General features: G+C 45.0%; 1 protein-coding gene across 1 annotated transcript in view; it reads right to left on the reverse strand.

The window, feature by feature from the left end:
• The window catches only part of rnf213b (ring finger protein 213b), a 32,833-nt gene that overhangs the window by 15,937 nt on the left and 1,113 nt on the right, over positions 1-15,783 (reverse strand). Inside the window, exons 3-25 of the mRNA XM_028968971.1 lie at positions 15,453-15,614; positions 15,193-15,362; positions 14,845-15,113; positions 14,514-14,761; positions 10,494-10,694; positions 10,193-10,406; positions 10,051-10,106; positions 9,827-9,977; positions 9,615-9,746; positions 9,433-9,531; positions 9,101-9,229; positions 8,849-9,014; positions 8,600-8,770; positions 8,371-8,517; positions 7,662-8,275; positions 7,352-7,511; positions 7,054-7,271; positions 6,609-6,752; positions 5,993-6,145; positions 4,609-5,830; positions 4,330-4,514; positions 4,113-4,259; positions 240-4,040 (exon numbers count right to left, since the gene is read on the reverse strand). Coding sequence (XP_028824804.1) covers positions 240-4,040; positions 4,113-4,259; positions 4,330-4,514; positions 4,609-5,830; positions 5,993-6,145; positions 6,609-6,752; positions 7,054-7,271; positions 7,352-7,511; positions 7,662-8,275; positions 8,371-8,517; positions 8,600-8,770; positions 8,849-9,014; positions 9,101-9,229; positions 9,433-9,531; positions 9,615-9,746; positions 9,827-9,977; positions 10,051-10,106; positions 10,193-10,406; positions 10,494-10,694; positions 14,514-14,761; positions 14,845-15,113; positions 15,193-15,362; positions 15,453-15,614 — 8,959 coding nt within the window. The remainder of the gene's footprint in view (positions 1-239; positions 4,041-4,112; positions 4,260-4,329; positions 4,515-4,608; positions 5,831-5,992; positions 6,146-6,608; positions 6,753-7,053; positions 7,272-7,351; positions 7,512-7,661; positions 8,276-8,370; positions 8,518-8,599; positions 8,771-8,848; positions 9,015-9,100; positions 9,230-9,432; positions 9,532-9,614; positions 9,747-9,826; positions 9,978-10,050; positions 10,107-10,192; positions 10,407-10,493; positions 10,695-14,513; positions 14,762-14,844; positions 15,114-15,192; positions 15,363-15,452; positions 15,615-15,783) is intronic.

Here is a 15,783-nt window from a genome sequence, read left to right on the forward strand (position 1 = left end):
ACCCAATCAGCAAAATATGCAAATGAATTTTGGTTAATTTTGTGAAATGCCTTTCTCTATGCTAGGTGTCTAGAAAGGTTATCATCTGTTGATTCATGTTGAAATAATCTTACACTGAAATAATCAATAAACCGATCAAGAATGCACCACACTAAGGCAAAGCAGTGTGAAATCCATGATTTAATCATTTTACTTCTGATATAATCCATTTGAAAGTAACCATATGCAACACAACTTGCCTCTATAAATCTGCAGTGGCCGCCAGACTGGCTGAGATTGCCATCAATGAAATCTCTCAGAGAATGATGATGCTGTTGATGAAAATACATCTTGTGAAGCTTGTTTCTTTCCTGATGGCCCATGTCAGCATATTTCAGCCTCAAAACAGAGTCGGGTGTGGCACAGTTCAACAAAAATCCCTTTGCAAGTTCAAAAATGATCTCCTCTTCACCATTTTCAGAGCTCATCCTCCCTTCAATCTCATCCTTCTCTACTTCCATATCATAGCAATCCTGTATTTCTCTGCAAGTAGCACCTGTCTCTTCTATCTCTCCAGGATTATGGTCATGTTGTGAGATGATGAGAGCGTTTTCTTCCATCACTTTGTCAAGAGTTACTCTGTGTTCAGAATTGTCATCATCAAACCCTCCAGAAGAGGCCAAATTCTCCTTTCTTTCCTCCTGCATATCCAAAGAAACATCTGTCCCCTTTTTGGCCCTTTTCTCCAGGGCTCTTTTCTCCAGGGCTTGCAAGAGAGCACTAGCACAGGCATCCCAATGGAAACCAATAAAAACGTCTGAGGGTTTAAAGTCAGGACATGACAGAGAAAATTCCTCAACCCATTCTTTGATTTTTTCCAAAACTTTGGACTGCCAAGGAGTCAGGTCAGTGCTTCTGTTCACTCGATGCTTCTCTAGCCTATTGATCAGAGGAACAGGGAACTGTTTGTAGACCTTTTCCTGGTCCTCCACTACAACAAGCCTGAAGTTCTTGTGAACCCGACACTTTACCCGGTGAGAACCGAGGCCCAAGTCAACATATTGCTGCCCGCTCAGGAAAACGTAGTATTGGTTCAGGGCATCATACAGGCTCTCATACAAATTCTGAAGATTCAGAAGGATGACCGTTCTACCCATCTCCATGCAGATTTTCACTCGATTCACATTACGACAAATTTGAGAGTACTCTTGATCTTTGGGAAAGCCTGAGCCAAACACAATTTCCGGGGCAGAACGACTGCCAGTGGTAAAAACATGCTGCTGTAGAATGTGCAGTGCAGCATTGTTGCTAGTGAGCAGAAGCAGGTATCTGCACTCGTTGTTATGGCAACCAAGATTGTGTTTGACCATGGTGAGGGTACTTGGCTTGGTAATGTCTTTGAAGCCCTGCAAAATGTCATTAAAGTAACAGAGAGGATCGAAATCTTCTGGTAGTCCGCTGAAGTTGCGGGCGATGGCCTCTGCCAACTCACTGCTCCTCGGCTCCTGGCCTGAATCGTTTGCCATGGCAAAGACCATTTTAACCAGGCTGTAGAAATCCCTTAGGCCAAAAAACTGATTCCTAGCTACCTCACAAATTTTCAAGAAGCCCTTTGCCAAGGCTGGCAGGAGATGCTTGATTTTTAGAAAAATGGGTTTGGAGGATGAGCAGATTCCTTCCGCTGTCTTCACCAGCTCATTCTCAGTAGGATCCCAGCGGGACACAAAAATTCCCCTGTTCATTTTTGCTGGATCCAGAGCCCAGTTGGATATGCCAACAAATCCCACCTTCATGTGTGGATCGGGTTTATCTGTGTCAATGCAGCCATCCTCCAGAAGAGGGTGGAGAGTTTTAAGAGGCATCTGTGGAGAATCTTCTGCTAGCCCAATCTCGTCTAACACCACCACTGACACGTATTTCTCCATGTCCTTTTCCTTTTGGTAACGGGCACAATTCCTAAAGGTTCCAATAATTCCTTCAGGGCTAGAATGAGGGCTGCATTGAAAAGAGACCATGTGTACTTCCTTCAGCTCACGGAAGAAGTTGCACTGTGAGTTTTGGCCCTGCATTGCATCAGCAACGACCGTCTTGGCAAGGGACTTTGAGCTTCCTGGTTTACCCACCAGGAAAAGTGGGATTTTCAGCTCAATGCATACAACCATTAGAAAGACATTTTCTTTGAGCGCCAAGTTTTTGGCTATTGTGTCTCTTGGTTGAATTTTTTCAAGGAACAATCCCTGACATTCAGAAATTTCATGGCCCAATGCTTCTGCAGAACTGAGGGGTTGTGGAAAGTGTTTGCAGATGGCTTCTAGATACTCTTCTCTGGAATGTAATGATGGATAATAACACACGCCGACAGCAAGAGCCAGGCATTTCATAGTCACCAAACAAATGCTGTGTGCCTTATGCTGAAGCATTAGTTGATCTCGGTGGTGGAAAAACCACACAAGAACCTTCATAGATCTCTCAACATCCCTCAGACTCACGAAACTGCACTCATCCAGACGATGTCGCATGTATTGTTGAGAGGCAGCCAGGACATTTGAGACGTCATCCAGGCACTCCACAGGTAAATGGTTGTCTTTCATCTGTCTTTCGACAATCTGTGTAATATAGGCACATTCAGCTGCTTTGCTTAACTGCCCAAAATCCCAGACCAAGGGAATCATGCTGGGGGGCAATGGATGGACACGGTACACCAGCTGTCTGAGAGGCACCTTTCCAAGACGATCCTCTGTTTCCCCTGCCCTGACCCGATATCCCAGCCCTGCACACTCTAGCCGTTCTATCATTTCAGGTGAATGCCTTCTGTATGGGTTACAGGCTGCTATGATCTTCAAACCGGAATTAGGCTTCAGTGGGACACCCTGCGCTGTTTTGTCACACAGAACCTCTTTAATAGCAAAGATTGCTTCTGTTGTATTGGCTTCATCAAAAAACAGAATGGTGTCAATTTTGTACATTTGCTGATTGAGGATCGCCTGCCTTTCAGCTTCCCAAACTTTACTGTAGATGGTCTCTGCTGTGGTTCCTCCATGAACTTTGACCAGTTTCATGTTCTCCACATCTCTCCCTTCTCGTTGTAGATCACACAAGAAGCGTACCAGTCTGGTCTTGCCACACCCAGTCTCTCCCATGATAATGACAGGAATGGCACAGCGGAATCTCATGTGAATTGCCAACATTTTCATCACATTGTCTGCTGTTAACTCATAAGTTGGGTCTGGATCAAATCTGCCTTTCTCATAACCTCTTGTGGCACCTACAACAAAAGAAATCCTTTGGATCTTGTCTTCTCTGGGCAAGTTATCAAAGTTTTCAGTTAGAGAAATCCTTTGTCTCATAAGTCCTTCCAAGAGCTCAGCTGACATCACATCTTTAACTAACACCTTCTGACTGACTGGATCCACTGCATTTAGTATGTTGCTTACAGGCTGTTTCTTCACATGAAAGCCCATGAAAGACATTGATATATGATCAGCATTGAAGAAAATGTATGGGTGAGATTCACTCTCCCAACGTTTACGTATGGTCAAACGTGCAAGAAGTTCGTCGTCATTGTTGCTCTCTGCAGTGAGAGTAGGACTTTGATCAGATATGTCCATGGATGGCGAGGCAAAGTCACATGACATCCGAATCATGAACTTTACTATGAAAGCTTTGAAACCAGGCAAGTTGTTACCAAGAAAGTCTGGGTCACAAAAAGCTGAATTCTCACAATCTCTCAGCTGTAGATTGAGAAACCAGGTGAAGTTTTTCAGTTCAGCCCAGGTTGGGTCTTGAAGTCCACAGTTCTCCAATAAGTGATGGAGACAGTCCATAGGGTTTCCCTCTGCTGAGCCCATTATGTATTTGAAATTATCCAGGCGATTACTTCTGTTGAAATGCTTGAGGTACTGATACGGTCTTTGGATCCACTCACTTTCAAACTCCTGATCATCCATTAATGGGTCTAGCATCTTCTGTGCATGATGAATCTTGATCCTCGGTTGCAACTCTTTAACTTCTCTGGGTGATCTGCAGAAGATGGTTGGTAATATTTCCAGAAGCTGTCCTGTCTGAAATTTAAAAAATATAAAAATCTAATTCAACAAAATATCACAGAAGAACACATGTTGGTACAGTTTTACCTCCTTGCTTTTCACTTTTGATGGTGGTTCAAGAACCTCAACAGTAATCAAATGACGGGCATTTCTCCTCCAAAGATTCCCTCTGCTGTCTGTTAAGCATCCCAAAATCAGGAAATGAAACAGGAAGTCCTCCAGGCCAGACCGCACCTGGAGATAAAAGTATTCAGTCAATTGATATATATGTGAAGTGTGCAGGCAACATCAGGGTTGAACTTACTGCACCGGCATCAATGTTCACCATGACCGGGTCCTGCTCTCGCACTGCCTTAAGTTTCCCCCTCAGAGTCGTAACAAAGGAATCCAGGTCAACATGAGGCTCAATGAACCTAATTGTCAAGTACTGTGCTCTAGAAATTTCCTTCTGGAAATTTTCAAACAAGCGTCTTACATAGAGTGACTTCCCTGCAAGACAGTATGGAAACATGCAGATTATGATCATAAGAAAATTATTTGCACCAACTTGTGTAGAACCTTTACACAGATTTTTTGTCCTTACCGACACCGGGACGTTGAGATGAGACAACCCACACAGACAGACCATTTGGATAGACACTTGAGAGATGGTCAAGATTGGTGGGGACTGTGAAGTGCTGGAAGATGAAGTTTCGAACCTTGTCTGATGGTGCACACAGGTCTGCATGCACTCTGTGGTGACTGAAAAAAGTGGGTACATATCTACTCTGGTGCTGCACCGAACAAACCACCACCAGGCGATAATGTAGCCCAGCGCTTCTATCAAGCACATCGAAGTGCTCACCCAGGGCTACACTCACATCATAGGCTAACAGGTCAGGATTTAACAAGGTGTAGATCTTCTGCTGGACACCAGCAGCATGTTGTCCAAGACATCGTCTGAGAAAAAGCTCAACTTGTTCTTCAGTCGTGTCCCCATGGCACATAAGAACTTCATCACTGGATGGAAGCGCCTGCTCTGGGCTTTCCATGTAAACAGACAGTGCTGTCCTCAGCACCTCTGTTTCTGAGCAAAGAATAAGATTAGGCCTTCCTTCTAGCAGAACAGATGGTAGCTTCCTCTTAATGTGCTGCTGATTCATTCTGGACAGTTCGGTTAGAAATTGTCCAAGGTTTCCAATGTCCAATTGATCTGTTAGGAACCTTGGCATATCCTCTTTAAAACATTTCCACACATCCCCTACATCATCAACACTGTCCTCCTGCATCAATGCCTCTGTCTCTGGAGGAACCCTCTTTTCTCCATCCCCATTTTCCATATCAGAATCATCGGTGTGACCCCGATTCTCCTTATGTGCTGGGTTATCATCTGAGAGCTCCGTCACCTTCACAAATGCCTCCCTCATTTCATTCAGTGTGCAGCCTGGCTTCACAGACGCCAGCAGGTGCCACGTCTCCTGTGGAACACTGGTCTGCTTGGCACAGCTGCAGTAAATAAGCCTGCTGAGGTGGACCAGCTGCTCGGATGTATAGTGATTCAGTGCCTGAAACTCTGAGCGCATCTCGGACATGAAGGTACACCAGTCCTTGTAGCACATCTCCAGGGAGCGAGACAGCTCTTGCAGACATTTTGACACCTGTCCTCTGTAGACAATCTCCTCCTGCATCAGGGAGAATCTGACCTGGATACAGGGGTCCTTCTCCTGACTACAATAGACCCGTGCCTCCCAGTCCCGGAACAGCACATTTCCTGTAGTCTGTAGCTTCAGCAAAATACTGGCAGCCGTCTGAACTCCTTCAAACATCTGTAATGTTAAAGAAGGTTTTTACGGCATACTTCATCAGAATTATATTATAAAAATTTAACCGAAAACGTGTAATGATTAAGGAAGACCAGGTTCACAAACTAGTTCAGAAAGACATATCATTCCTGCAACAAGAATGAATTAATTTTGGGGGTTGTTCACCTGCATAAACCTGTTGACTTGTTCCTTTCCATGGTCTCCTTTTGATGACATCAGCATGAGTTTGTTCTGCAGCTCCAACAGCTCCTCCAGCCTATACTCCTTGATCTGTTTGTCCTTTTCCACTCGTAATAGGAGCAGATTCTGAAGACAGTACTACAACGACACCATTTAGCCATATACTACCAGTCAAAAGTTGGATGCACCTAATCATTTCTGGACAAAACTGAAGACACTTAACTATGAAGTAACACTTAAGGTTATGGAATAAACACAAAGATCAACATTTGCTTTTGCTGTGATGGCGGCATTTCACACTCTTGGTCTCCAACAGGTTTCTGCTTAACACGTTCTTATCATTCACTAATGTTAATCATGTTAATCAAGCGGCTTTTGATGATGACAATAGTGAACAAAGCAGAGATGATGGTAAAAAGGGGGAAAAACATTCACCAAACATACTTCACTTTCTACTGATAAATCAAATCTTCAATATGTTTCTTGCATTGGATCCTTCTTCTAAATAGTCTTCATGACCATCATAAAGTAGGGGCATCCAGACTGTTTAGTTTAATACACTACGTGGTAGAATTTTTTCATTTTCAGGTACTTGGCTCACCTTCCCTGCATGTTCCTGAAACTTGCCGACCAAATACAATCCATGGGCATTGATGTCTGAGGCCAGGGAAAGAGAAGACTGTTCCACGGAGCCATGTGTCTCTCTCAGTGCCTTCAACCAGCCCAGGATGTGTGTTGAGTCTCTCTGGAGGGGAAAAATGATTTAGTATGACCTACAGTTGGGTGGTAGTAGCCTAGCAGGTAACACACTCACCTATGAACCAGAAGACCCAGGTTCAAACCCCACTTACTACCATTGTGGCCCTGAGCAAGACACTTTACCCTGAGTGTCTCCAGGGGGGGACTGTCCCTGTCACTACTGACTGTAACTACTGACTAACTATAAGGACGTCTGGTAAATACTGTAAATGGGTGGCTTTAAATAAACAGGGACAGTTTCCTACAGGTTTTACAGTGAACAAGCAGAAACACAGAGGATGGCATACCAGCTTGTCCTGCAGTTTTTCATCTCGGTTTAGGGCGTCCCACACTTGTTGGGCACACAACAGGAAGTCCTTCAGTCCTGCCTCAGCTTTTAAATTGTAGATCAGAGGACTGTAGCCCTTCACAGCATCATCAAAATTGCACACCCTGTCAATCTCAGTGTCATTTTCTCCAGCCGAGATGGACGCAAGATCCACGAACACCTTCAGCTCTTGAACATCTGTGATCAGTGGGACAGAAGAGAAATACTTTTTCCAGCACTGTGCACCAGAAAGAGTGAGCTGAAGCCTGTGGACCTACTGGTGAGGTGTTTCTGCACCCAGCTGACCAGAGTGTGGCTGTTCACAAACTCCTCCAGACAGGACTTCTGCTGAGCCGTCACCTGGATCAACGGCAGCTCGGCACTGACGAATACATCACTCAGTGATGAGAGACTCTGCTGCTGGAACGACTCTTCATTCTACCAGACACAGGTTCAACCCATTTTAATATCATAATTTTTATCATTTTAATATACATCACTGTGTTATCATTTTTGCTTTGGAATGTGAGAAAAAAGCTGAATGAAGAGCTTGTTCTCTCCAGTGCTGTAGAAATGTGCTTTTCGTACCAGACAGGCAAGGTGTTGGATCTGATGGAAGTCTCCACGCAGCTCCAGCCAGTCCCTGATCTGTAATATGACTTTGGCAGAGTGGGACGTGTGCCGGAGCTGTCTGTGCTGCTGGATCTGTCCCAGTCGCAGCTCAGCCCAGCCTGATGCCAGCCCTCCATCACCAGACAGCTGGTTTTCCATAAGGAGAAGCTCATTTCTCATCTGGACCCCAGAACCCTGCTCTCCAGTCCTTTTCAGAACATCATTCAGCTCCATGAAAGTGACAGCAGCCTCTGCAATTCGCACTCCCAGCTGATGGAAGCGAGATAAGCAAGGTTTCCATACACGATGGCTGACCTCTTCTAGGCTCACTAAGACGGGCATAGTCCCCTGGGACCTTGAAGCCACCATGGCTGCTTCTTCCCAGTAGCTCAGAAGAAGGGTGCTCTTGTGGACTGCGTGCATTTCCTGTGCCATTTGTAGAATGACCGGACTGGCACGATACCACACCACCGAGGCCACAGGCGTCTCCAAGCCCATCACGCTGCAGTCCTGAACTGCCAACAACTGGGACAGGCTTAGTGGCTCCAGATCAGTCCGGTGCTTCCTCTCGAGAGAAGTCATCTCAGGAGCTGTAGGAACATCAGTAACGTTATTCAGGAGCACCCATCTACACAACTACCACTGGTCTTCACCTCTGGGTCACCGGTCTAGAGACTCAACTCACCAGTGATGAGCTCAGAGACCTTGCCCATCATCTTGATGAGAGCGTCCATGTGCTCTTTCTGCTGCAAGAGGGCCTGATGATCGTTCTCTCTTCGCAGCAGGAGTTTCTCAGGGTCGACGTCCTCCAGGTCAGGGCAGGTCCGTTGGCCTGCAGGGAGGGACTGTACTGTTAAAGCACGGGGGCGGGTTCACACACTGAAATAAAACCACTTTATTTCTGTGAAACCTACATCGTCTGTAAAGCTGTAAAAAATGTCCTCTGTACATCAGAGTGGTCTTGAGGTGATCCAGGCGTACATTTCCCTTAGACAGGGCTGTAACCAGCTCCAAAAAAATTCTCTCGCGCTCCAGAATCACCTGTCTGGCCCCATCCTGCAGGCACCACCCATCCAGATGGCTTTCTGAGGACCAGACAACACTGATGTTACCTCCGGATGCTGTTGTTTTCTGTTCAACCTCGTAGGAACCTCTGAACACACCACGGGACAGAAGCTGGTAGACGGCTGACTGGGGCGCCAGGAGACACTCTACTGGATCATCTCCGAAGCGGGATGACGATTCCAGTACAATAAAAGACAGGACAGCAGGGGGAAGTGACACAGGTAAAGAGAAGAGATGTGTCAGCAGGGCTCCCTCTCGTTCGCTCTGTATCAAATAAGAAAGAATACTGGAGTGAGTAAAAAAGGGGCGTGGCCAATACACCATTCCCAAAGGACACGGCCATCACCAACCTTACAGATGTCCTGGATGGCAGACTGGGATTGCTGCTGAAAGCAGGTCTGCATGCTGGTGTGGCTGCGATCCAGAGCTTCTGCTGTAGGGTCCAGGCAGCAGATGATGACTTGGTCCTCAACGGACATCTGCAGAAGACAGGAAGTCACTTTTAATCCATTTCCCCCATCCTCTGCATGTCCTTTCTCACCACATCCACCAACCTCCTACTAGACCTTCCTCTGTTCCTCCTGCCTATAGCAGCTCCATCCTCAGCATCCTTCTCCCAACATACTCAGGAAGTCAGCTAACCAATCATGTCAATTATCGGCATTCAAATCTACACGCCCACCTGTGAGATCCGCCTTCTCAGGTCTCTCTGCAGCCTCTCTATCCACCCTCTGGAGAAATCTTCCACTGAACAACTAACCCTGAATAGGGCGTCCCACAGCTGTGGAAGAGAAAGCTACATTTATTCATGCCTACAACCTGGGTCATCCTGCGTCTGTTTCTGAATCATTTTCAGCAGGTGACCTCGATTTCCTTTGAATATGTAAGTCTGGAGCTCTTCATGAGTGGATTCTGAAGGAGGTTCTGCCGCCAACTCTGAACTTCATCCTGGGACTTTACTAGTGTTTCCAGTAACAATGTTTCAGACCCACCTTCCTGTAAGCGGAGTAGATAATGCAGCGTGTTATATGCATGCTTTACGCATGTAATATGTGGCATGCAACGTGTACAAACACCTTCTCCATCAGTTCAGCCATGCTGAGCAGCAGCTGGAAGGAAAGTACGACTGTTCTGTACTGAAGGACAAGCTGCGTCAGATGACAGATGCTCTGCTGCAGGCAGACGCAGCATTGAAGGATGGAGTCGAGCTTCTGAGAACAGCAGATCCTGCAAAGCAGCACAATGCCATTCACACACGATGCCACGTGTTCGTGTCACATGGTCTGTCTTGTGACAATACCTTTCCTTTTCTTCTTCAACTCTCTGAAGAATGAGGGACAGGACGGTTTCAGTTGTCTGAAGAACATAATAATAAAAATCTTTCACAAAAACAACATTCATTAAGCTGAAGGTTCATGTTGATCATTGTCTGCATTTAATACCCGAAGGTCCCTTTTTATCCTATTTTGATTTGGAGTTTGTTCCAGAACTTTCAGTCGGAAGACCAGGCTCTGAATCACATGTTCTGGAGGGATTCCTGTGTGGATGACCAGCTCTCCAACATCCTCAAATGCCACCAATGTCAGCCATGCAGTCAAGACACGAGGGCTCCTCAGGATCACAGCCTGGGGGCTCTTGATCAACTGCATCATCATGCTGGGAAAGACAGGAAGCAGAAACCGCACTTATCCTGAGAACCCGATTAAAAACAAAAGAAAAAAGGGAGCAGAAAGGCAGCCACACCTCCTCTTGTCAGAGAGATTGCTGAGATGTTCTCTAAACCTATGGTAGCAAAAGCCCTCCAGCCCAGCCCAGGTGTCCTCCTCTCCAGGTGAGCCTGATTCCTCTGCCTCTGGCCGCCTCAGGGTCAGCAACAGCGGGACAAGCAGCACCACCTCCACCACCACCCGGCTGGCACAGTGGTTCATCAAACCAATCACACATCTGCAGAGGACAATGACAAGTCAGGATGTCTGGAACCCATCAAATTCTTTCATTTCATTTACAACATTAAGCAGATTTCTATGCAAATTGCAAAATATTTCATGTCTCAGGGATGACTGAACTCGATCTCAGACATGTGTTATGATTAGTTTGCCAGGCCCAATTAAAGGATGTTTCAGCAATGAAATAGTTTAATGCCTTGAGTAAGGTATGAAACCACAAAAAGAGAGCTTTGTGGTTGATCCAGAGCAGACAAGAATTTGTGCATCAATAATTGAATGCTGAATGTTGAGATGTGTGTTAGGTGTGTGTTAAACACAGTTTCTCTTAAACAAGTAGCACTAGGTGTTATAAATCCTATCTTCAAAATTATTCATTCATCTCTCAGCACTGGTCACGTACCAAGTTCCTTCAAGGTAGCAGTCATCAGACCCCTGATCTTGAGCGAACTATAGACCAATATCCTTATATCAAAAAGCCCAGCAACCTACACAGCAACAACATTCATGAAGTTCAGGCCACTGAACACCGGGGCAGTGGTGGCCTAGCGGTTAAGGAAGTGTCCCCGTAATCAGAAGGTTGCTGGTTCAAACCGCAGAGGTCCCTTTTGATCCCTATTTTTTAGGGATCCCAGAATTTTAATTAAATAACTAAAATTTCCCTTTGATATTACTAAGAATATGAGAAGAAAACACAATTTTCATTAGTTTAAATTTTTATTAGACAATAGTAGGAATAGCCACAAATAACAAAAATGGACAATGTCAATAGCGGGTGTTTCCACCATTTGCTGCAATGACAGCTTGACAGCGATGTCTCATGCTCCTCACCAGCCTCATGATGTTGTTCTGAGGCAATGTGTTCCACTCTTACACAAGTGTTACATGCAGTTCTGCCAGGTCATGTGGGGGTGGGGTACGATCCTTCAGTCTCTGTTTCAACTGGTCCCAGAAGGGGTTCAGGTCACAGGACATTGATGTTCATTTCACATGAGGCACTCCAACTTCCTGAAGTCGAGCTGTGATAATTCTGATACGATGTGGTGGAGCATTATCATCCATGAACAGAACGTTGGGGGTGTTCTGGCAGAATTGGGGGATGATGATGGGTTCTATGATGTCTCTGAGATGAGAACGTGCAGTGACTGAGCCATGTACAATAACCACATCTGTTTTGTGCTGACTGGTGATTGCTTCCCAGACTGTTGCCTTCACCAATCTGCCTCCTACCTCCTCCACCAAAGCAAACCCTGGGGACCATGTTGACCACAGCGTATCGCTCACCTCGCCTTCTCCAGCAACGCTGATGTAACTCTCATCAGTGAACAGGACAGTAGACCAATGCTGCATTGTGCAGGTCACATGGTCTTGTGCCCACTGCAAACGTTCACGGCGGAGTCTTGGTGTCAGTGGAGTCACTTGCATCGGTCATCTGGCATTCAAGCCAAAGCGGTGAAGTTGGTTGCGAATGGTTTGTCTGGAAACCCTGGTACGCTCGTAAATGGGCCTGCAGCTGTGTGGCAGTTGCATAATGATGTCTGAGTACATACCGTGGAGGAAATAATTATTGGACTCCTCGCTGATTTTGTAAGTTTGTCCAATGACGAAGACATGAAAAGTCTCAGAACAGTATCATTTTAATGGTAGGTTTATTTTAACAGTGACAGATAGCACATCAAAAGTAAAATTGAAAAAATAACTTTAAATAAAAGATAGAGGCTGATTTGCATTTCATTGAGTGAAATAAGTATTTGAACCCCTACTAACCATTAAGAGTTCTGGCTCCCACAGAGTGGTAAGACATGCCTACTCAGCCCTTATCAGGGCTCTTAAGTTTGTAAACTCAATATTCTATAGAAATCGAACGAGAATTGCTGGTGTCTTCCTCTTGTAAGTCGCTTTGGATAAAAGCGTCTGCTAAATAAAGTAAAGTAAAGTAAAGTAAAGTACTCAATTAGTCACCCTCATTAATGACACCTGTCTTAACTAGTCACCTGTATAAAAGACACCTGTCCACAGAATCAATCAATCAGGCAGACTCCAAACTCTCCAACATGGGAAAGACCAAAGAGCTGTCCAAGGATGTCAGAGACAAAATTGTAGACCTGCACAAGGCTGGAATGGGATACAAAACCATTAGCAAGAAGCTGGGAGAGAAGGTGACAACTGTTGCTGCAATTGTTCGAAATGGAAGGAGCACAAAATGACCATCAATCGACCTCGGTCTGGGGCTCCACGCAAGATCTCATCTCGTGGGGTCTCAATGATTCTGAGAAAGGTGAGAAATCATCCTAGAACTACACAGGAGGAGTTAGTTAATGACCTCAAAGTAGCTGGGACCACAGTCACCAAGAAAACCATTGGAAACACATTACACTGCAATGCAGTGCTCGCAAGGTCCCCCTGCTCAAGAAGGCACATGTGCAGGTCCATCTGAAGTTTGCCAATGAATATCTGAATGATTCAGAGAGTGACTGGGAGAAGGTGCTGTGGTCAGATGAGACCAAAATTGAGCTCTTTGGCATTAACTCAACTCGCCGTGTTCAGAGGAAGAAAAATGCTGCCTGTGACCCCCAAAACATCGTCCCCACTGTCAAGCATGGAGGTGGAAACATTTTGCTTTGGGGGTGTTTTTCTGCTAAGGGCACAGGACAACTTCACCGCATCAACGGGAAAATGGACGGAGCCATGTATCGTAAAATCCTGAGCGACAACCTCCTTCCCTCTGCCAGAAAATTGAAAATGGGTTGTGGATGGTTGTTCCATCATGACAATGACTCAAAACATACAGCAAAGGCAACAAAGGAGTGGCTCAAGAAGAAGCACATTAAGGTCATGGAGTGGCCTAGTCAGTCTTCTAAACTTAATCCAATAGAAAACCTATGGAGGGAGCTGAAGCTCAAAGTTGCACAGAGACAGCCTCGAAACCTTAGTGATTTGGAGATGATCTGCAAAGAGGAGTGGACCAAAATTCCTCCTAAAATGTGTGCAAACTTGGTCATTAAGTACAAGAAAGGTTTGACCTCTGTGCTTGCAAACAAGGGTTTTGCCACTAAGTATTAAGTCTTTTTTGTTAGAGGGTTCAAATACTTATTTCACTATCTTTTATTTAAAGTTATTTTTTTCAATTTTACTTTTGATGTGCTATCTGTCACTGTTAATATAAACTTACCATTACTGTTCTGAGACGTTTCATTTCTTTGTCATTGGACAAACTTACAAAATCAACGAGGGGTCAAATAATTATTTCCTCCACTGTATGTCATTAGGTACTGGTGGCCTGTCACTCGTGGGGCTCCACTCCTGGGTCTGTCATGAACAGAAAGTTTTTCTGTGTCTTGATGCAAGTCTGCTGATGACACTTTGTTCACGAGCAACATATGCCTGCCTGCCACCGACCCGAAGGCGCCATGGCCAGGTGACGCCATAAAAAAAAAAAAGTGACGTCATAGCTGTTCATAGCTGTTTGAATGATGAACTTGGAATGACTTACTGACAATACCAGCTTTTAGTACCCATAGAATGTTGAAATTGATGCCACATTGAGGCATCAATTGATGCCACATTGAGGTTCTGATAAATGCTGTAAATGTAAATGTAAATGTAAATGTAAATGTTGTCTCTTGGTAATGACCCCAATATAAGGCACACCTGTACACAATTAGACCATTACATGGAAAACACAAAATGAGGTGTGTCTATCACCCCAATACAATTACCTCCCTATCCCAAAAATGTCTGAAGTGAAAAGGACATCCACTAAATGACATCCACTAAATCTCTCACAGTATCCGTAACTTATTGGGAGTAGTGTACTTACTGTGACAGAGCTGGAATGATCTGCTGTGTGGCCGTGATAGACGTGGGGCTCAGTGCTGCCCCAGAGGACACCACATGGCACAGTCGGGCCCAGTGTTTCAGCCCGAGGTCCAGGCAACAGCCTCGGCAGACCCAGAACACAGCAAGGCCGACCACCAGTGGGTTGTCCACAAGCGAGCCATCAGCAACTTTACTATTGTCTTCCACAGGCAAGATGTTTACCAGCTGATCAGCAATCCACTCTGAAACCTTGAAGCCAGCACAGAATTAATGACCGGTTAATAATGACTTGATGATGTTTTATGACATATTCTGGGTTATTTGTGAGATACCTTGAGATCTGGAGAACACACATTTTTTGGGTAAATGATGCGGCGATGAATGTTAAAGTTGAAGCTCCACTGATAGAACTTTAGTAGTTCTACAAAAGTCTGAGTGCTATTCTGGTCATATGGGGACCATTTCTGGAAAATACTGTCCAGAAGAATGTGGGCAGAATCTTCCCAAGCACTGGAATGATCTCTTGATCTCCCCAGTCCAAAAAGCCATTCTAAAGTTGATGACCCAGGCCAACTGATGTGGCCTTCAAATAGATGTATTTCTGTATGAAAATAATCACACAAATAATGACGCATTCACTGAAAAGAGCAGAAAAGCCGTGTGGGAGGAGCCTGGTGTACCTTTTACTGTAGGATCCCAAGGTATCTGGAGAAACCGAGATGCAATTTCAGTTGAGATTTTCTGCTTCTGCTTTACTCCATATTGATAACTAATGCACATTCCTTGAGTTAACAGTCTCTCTTCCACAGACAGGGTGGCTTCAATCAGGTTGCCTTTCTTATTGTTGCCCCTAAAACAGAGAAATATCCAAAGAAGGAGCAGATGAATCAGGGTCGAATGAGAAAATAATGAAGATAAAACGTTATATAAAAAAACTCACATAAAATGGGTTGTTTTGAGTTCCATCTGCTTCTGCTGCTGATGAAGAAACAGGATCAGACAGTCCCGGTCTCTGCTGAATTTGAACTTCTTGTCCAGAACAGCATAGATGTGAAAGGTGAAGATGGTGATGGTTTCAGGCGGGCGTACAGGAGACACTTTTCTGTAATAGGAGGGGTGGTTCATGAGGAGAAGTTCTGAGGGTTCTGCCTGCAGAAAAACTGGCTTGAACATCAGGTCATATGTGCCTTATTCTATCTGGGTTGTGATAGGCTACCTGCTTCAATTTTTCCTTGTCCTGTCCTTACTATGGTTCTAATGGACATGAGGTA

Source organism: Denticeps clupeoides, unplaced genomic scaffold (genome assembly GCF_900700375.1).
Source record: "Denticeps clupeoides unplaced genomic scaffold, fDenClu1.1, whole genome shotgun sequence".
Taxonomy (NCBI): Eukaryota; Metazoa; Chordata; class Actinopteri; order Clupeiformes; family Denticipitidae; genus Denticeps; species Denticeps clupeoides.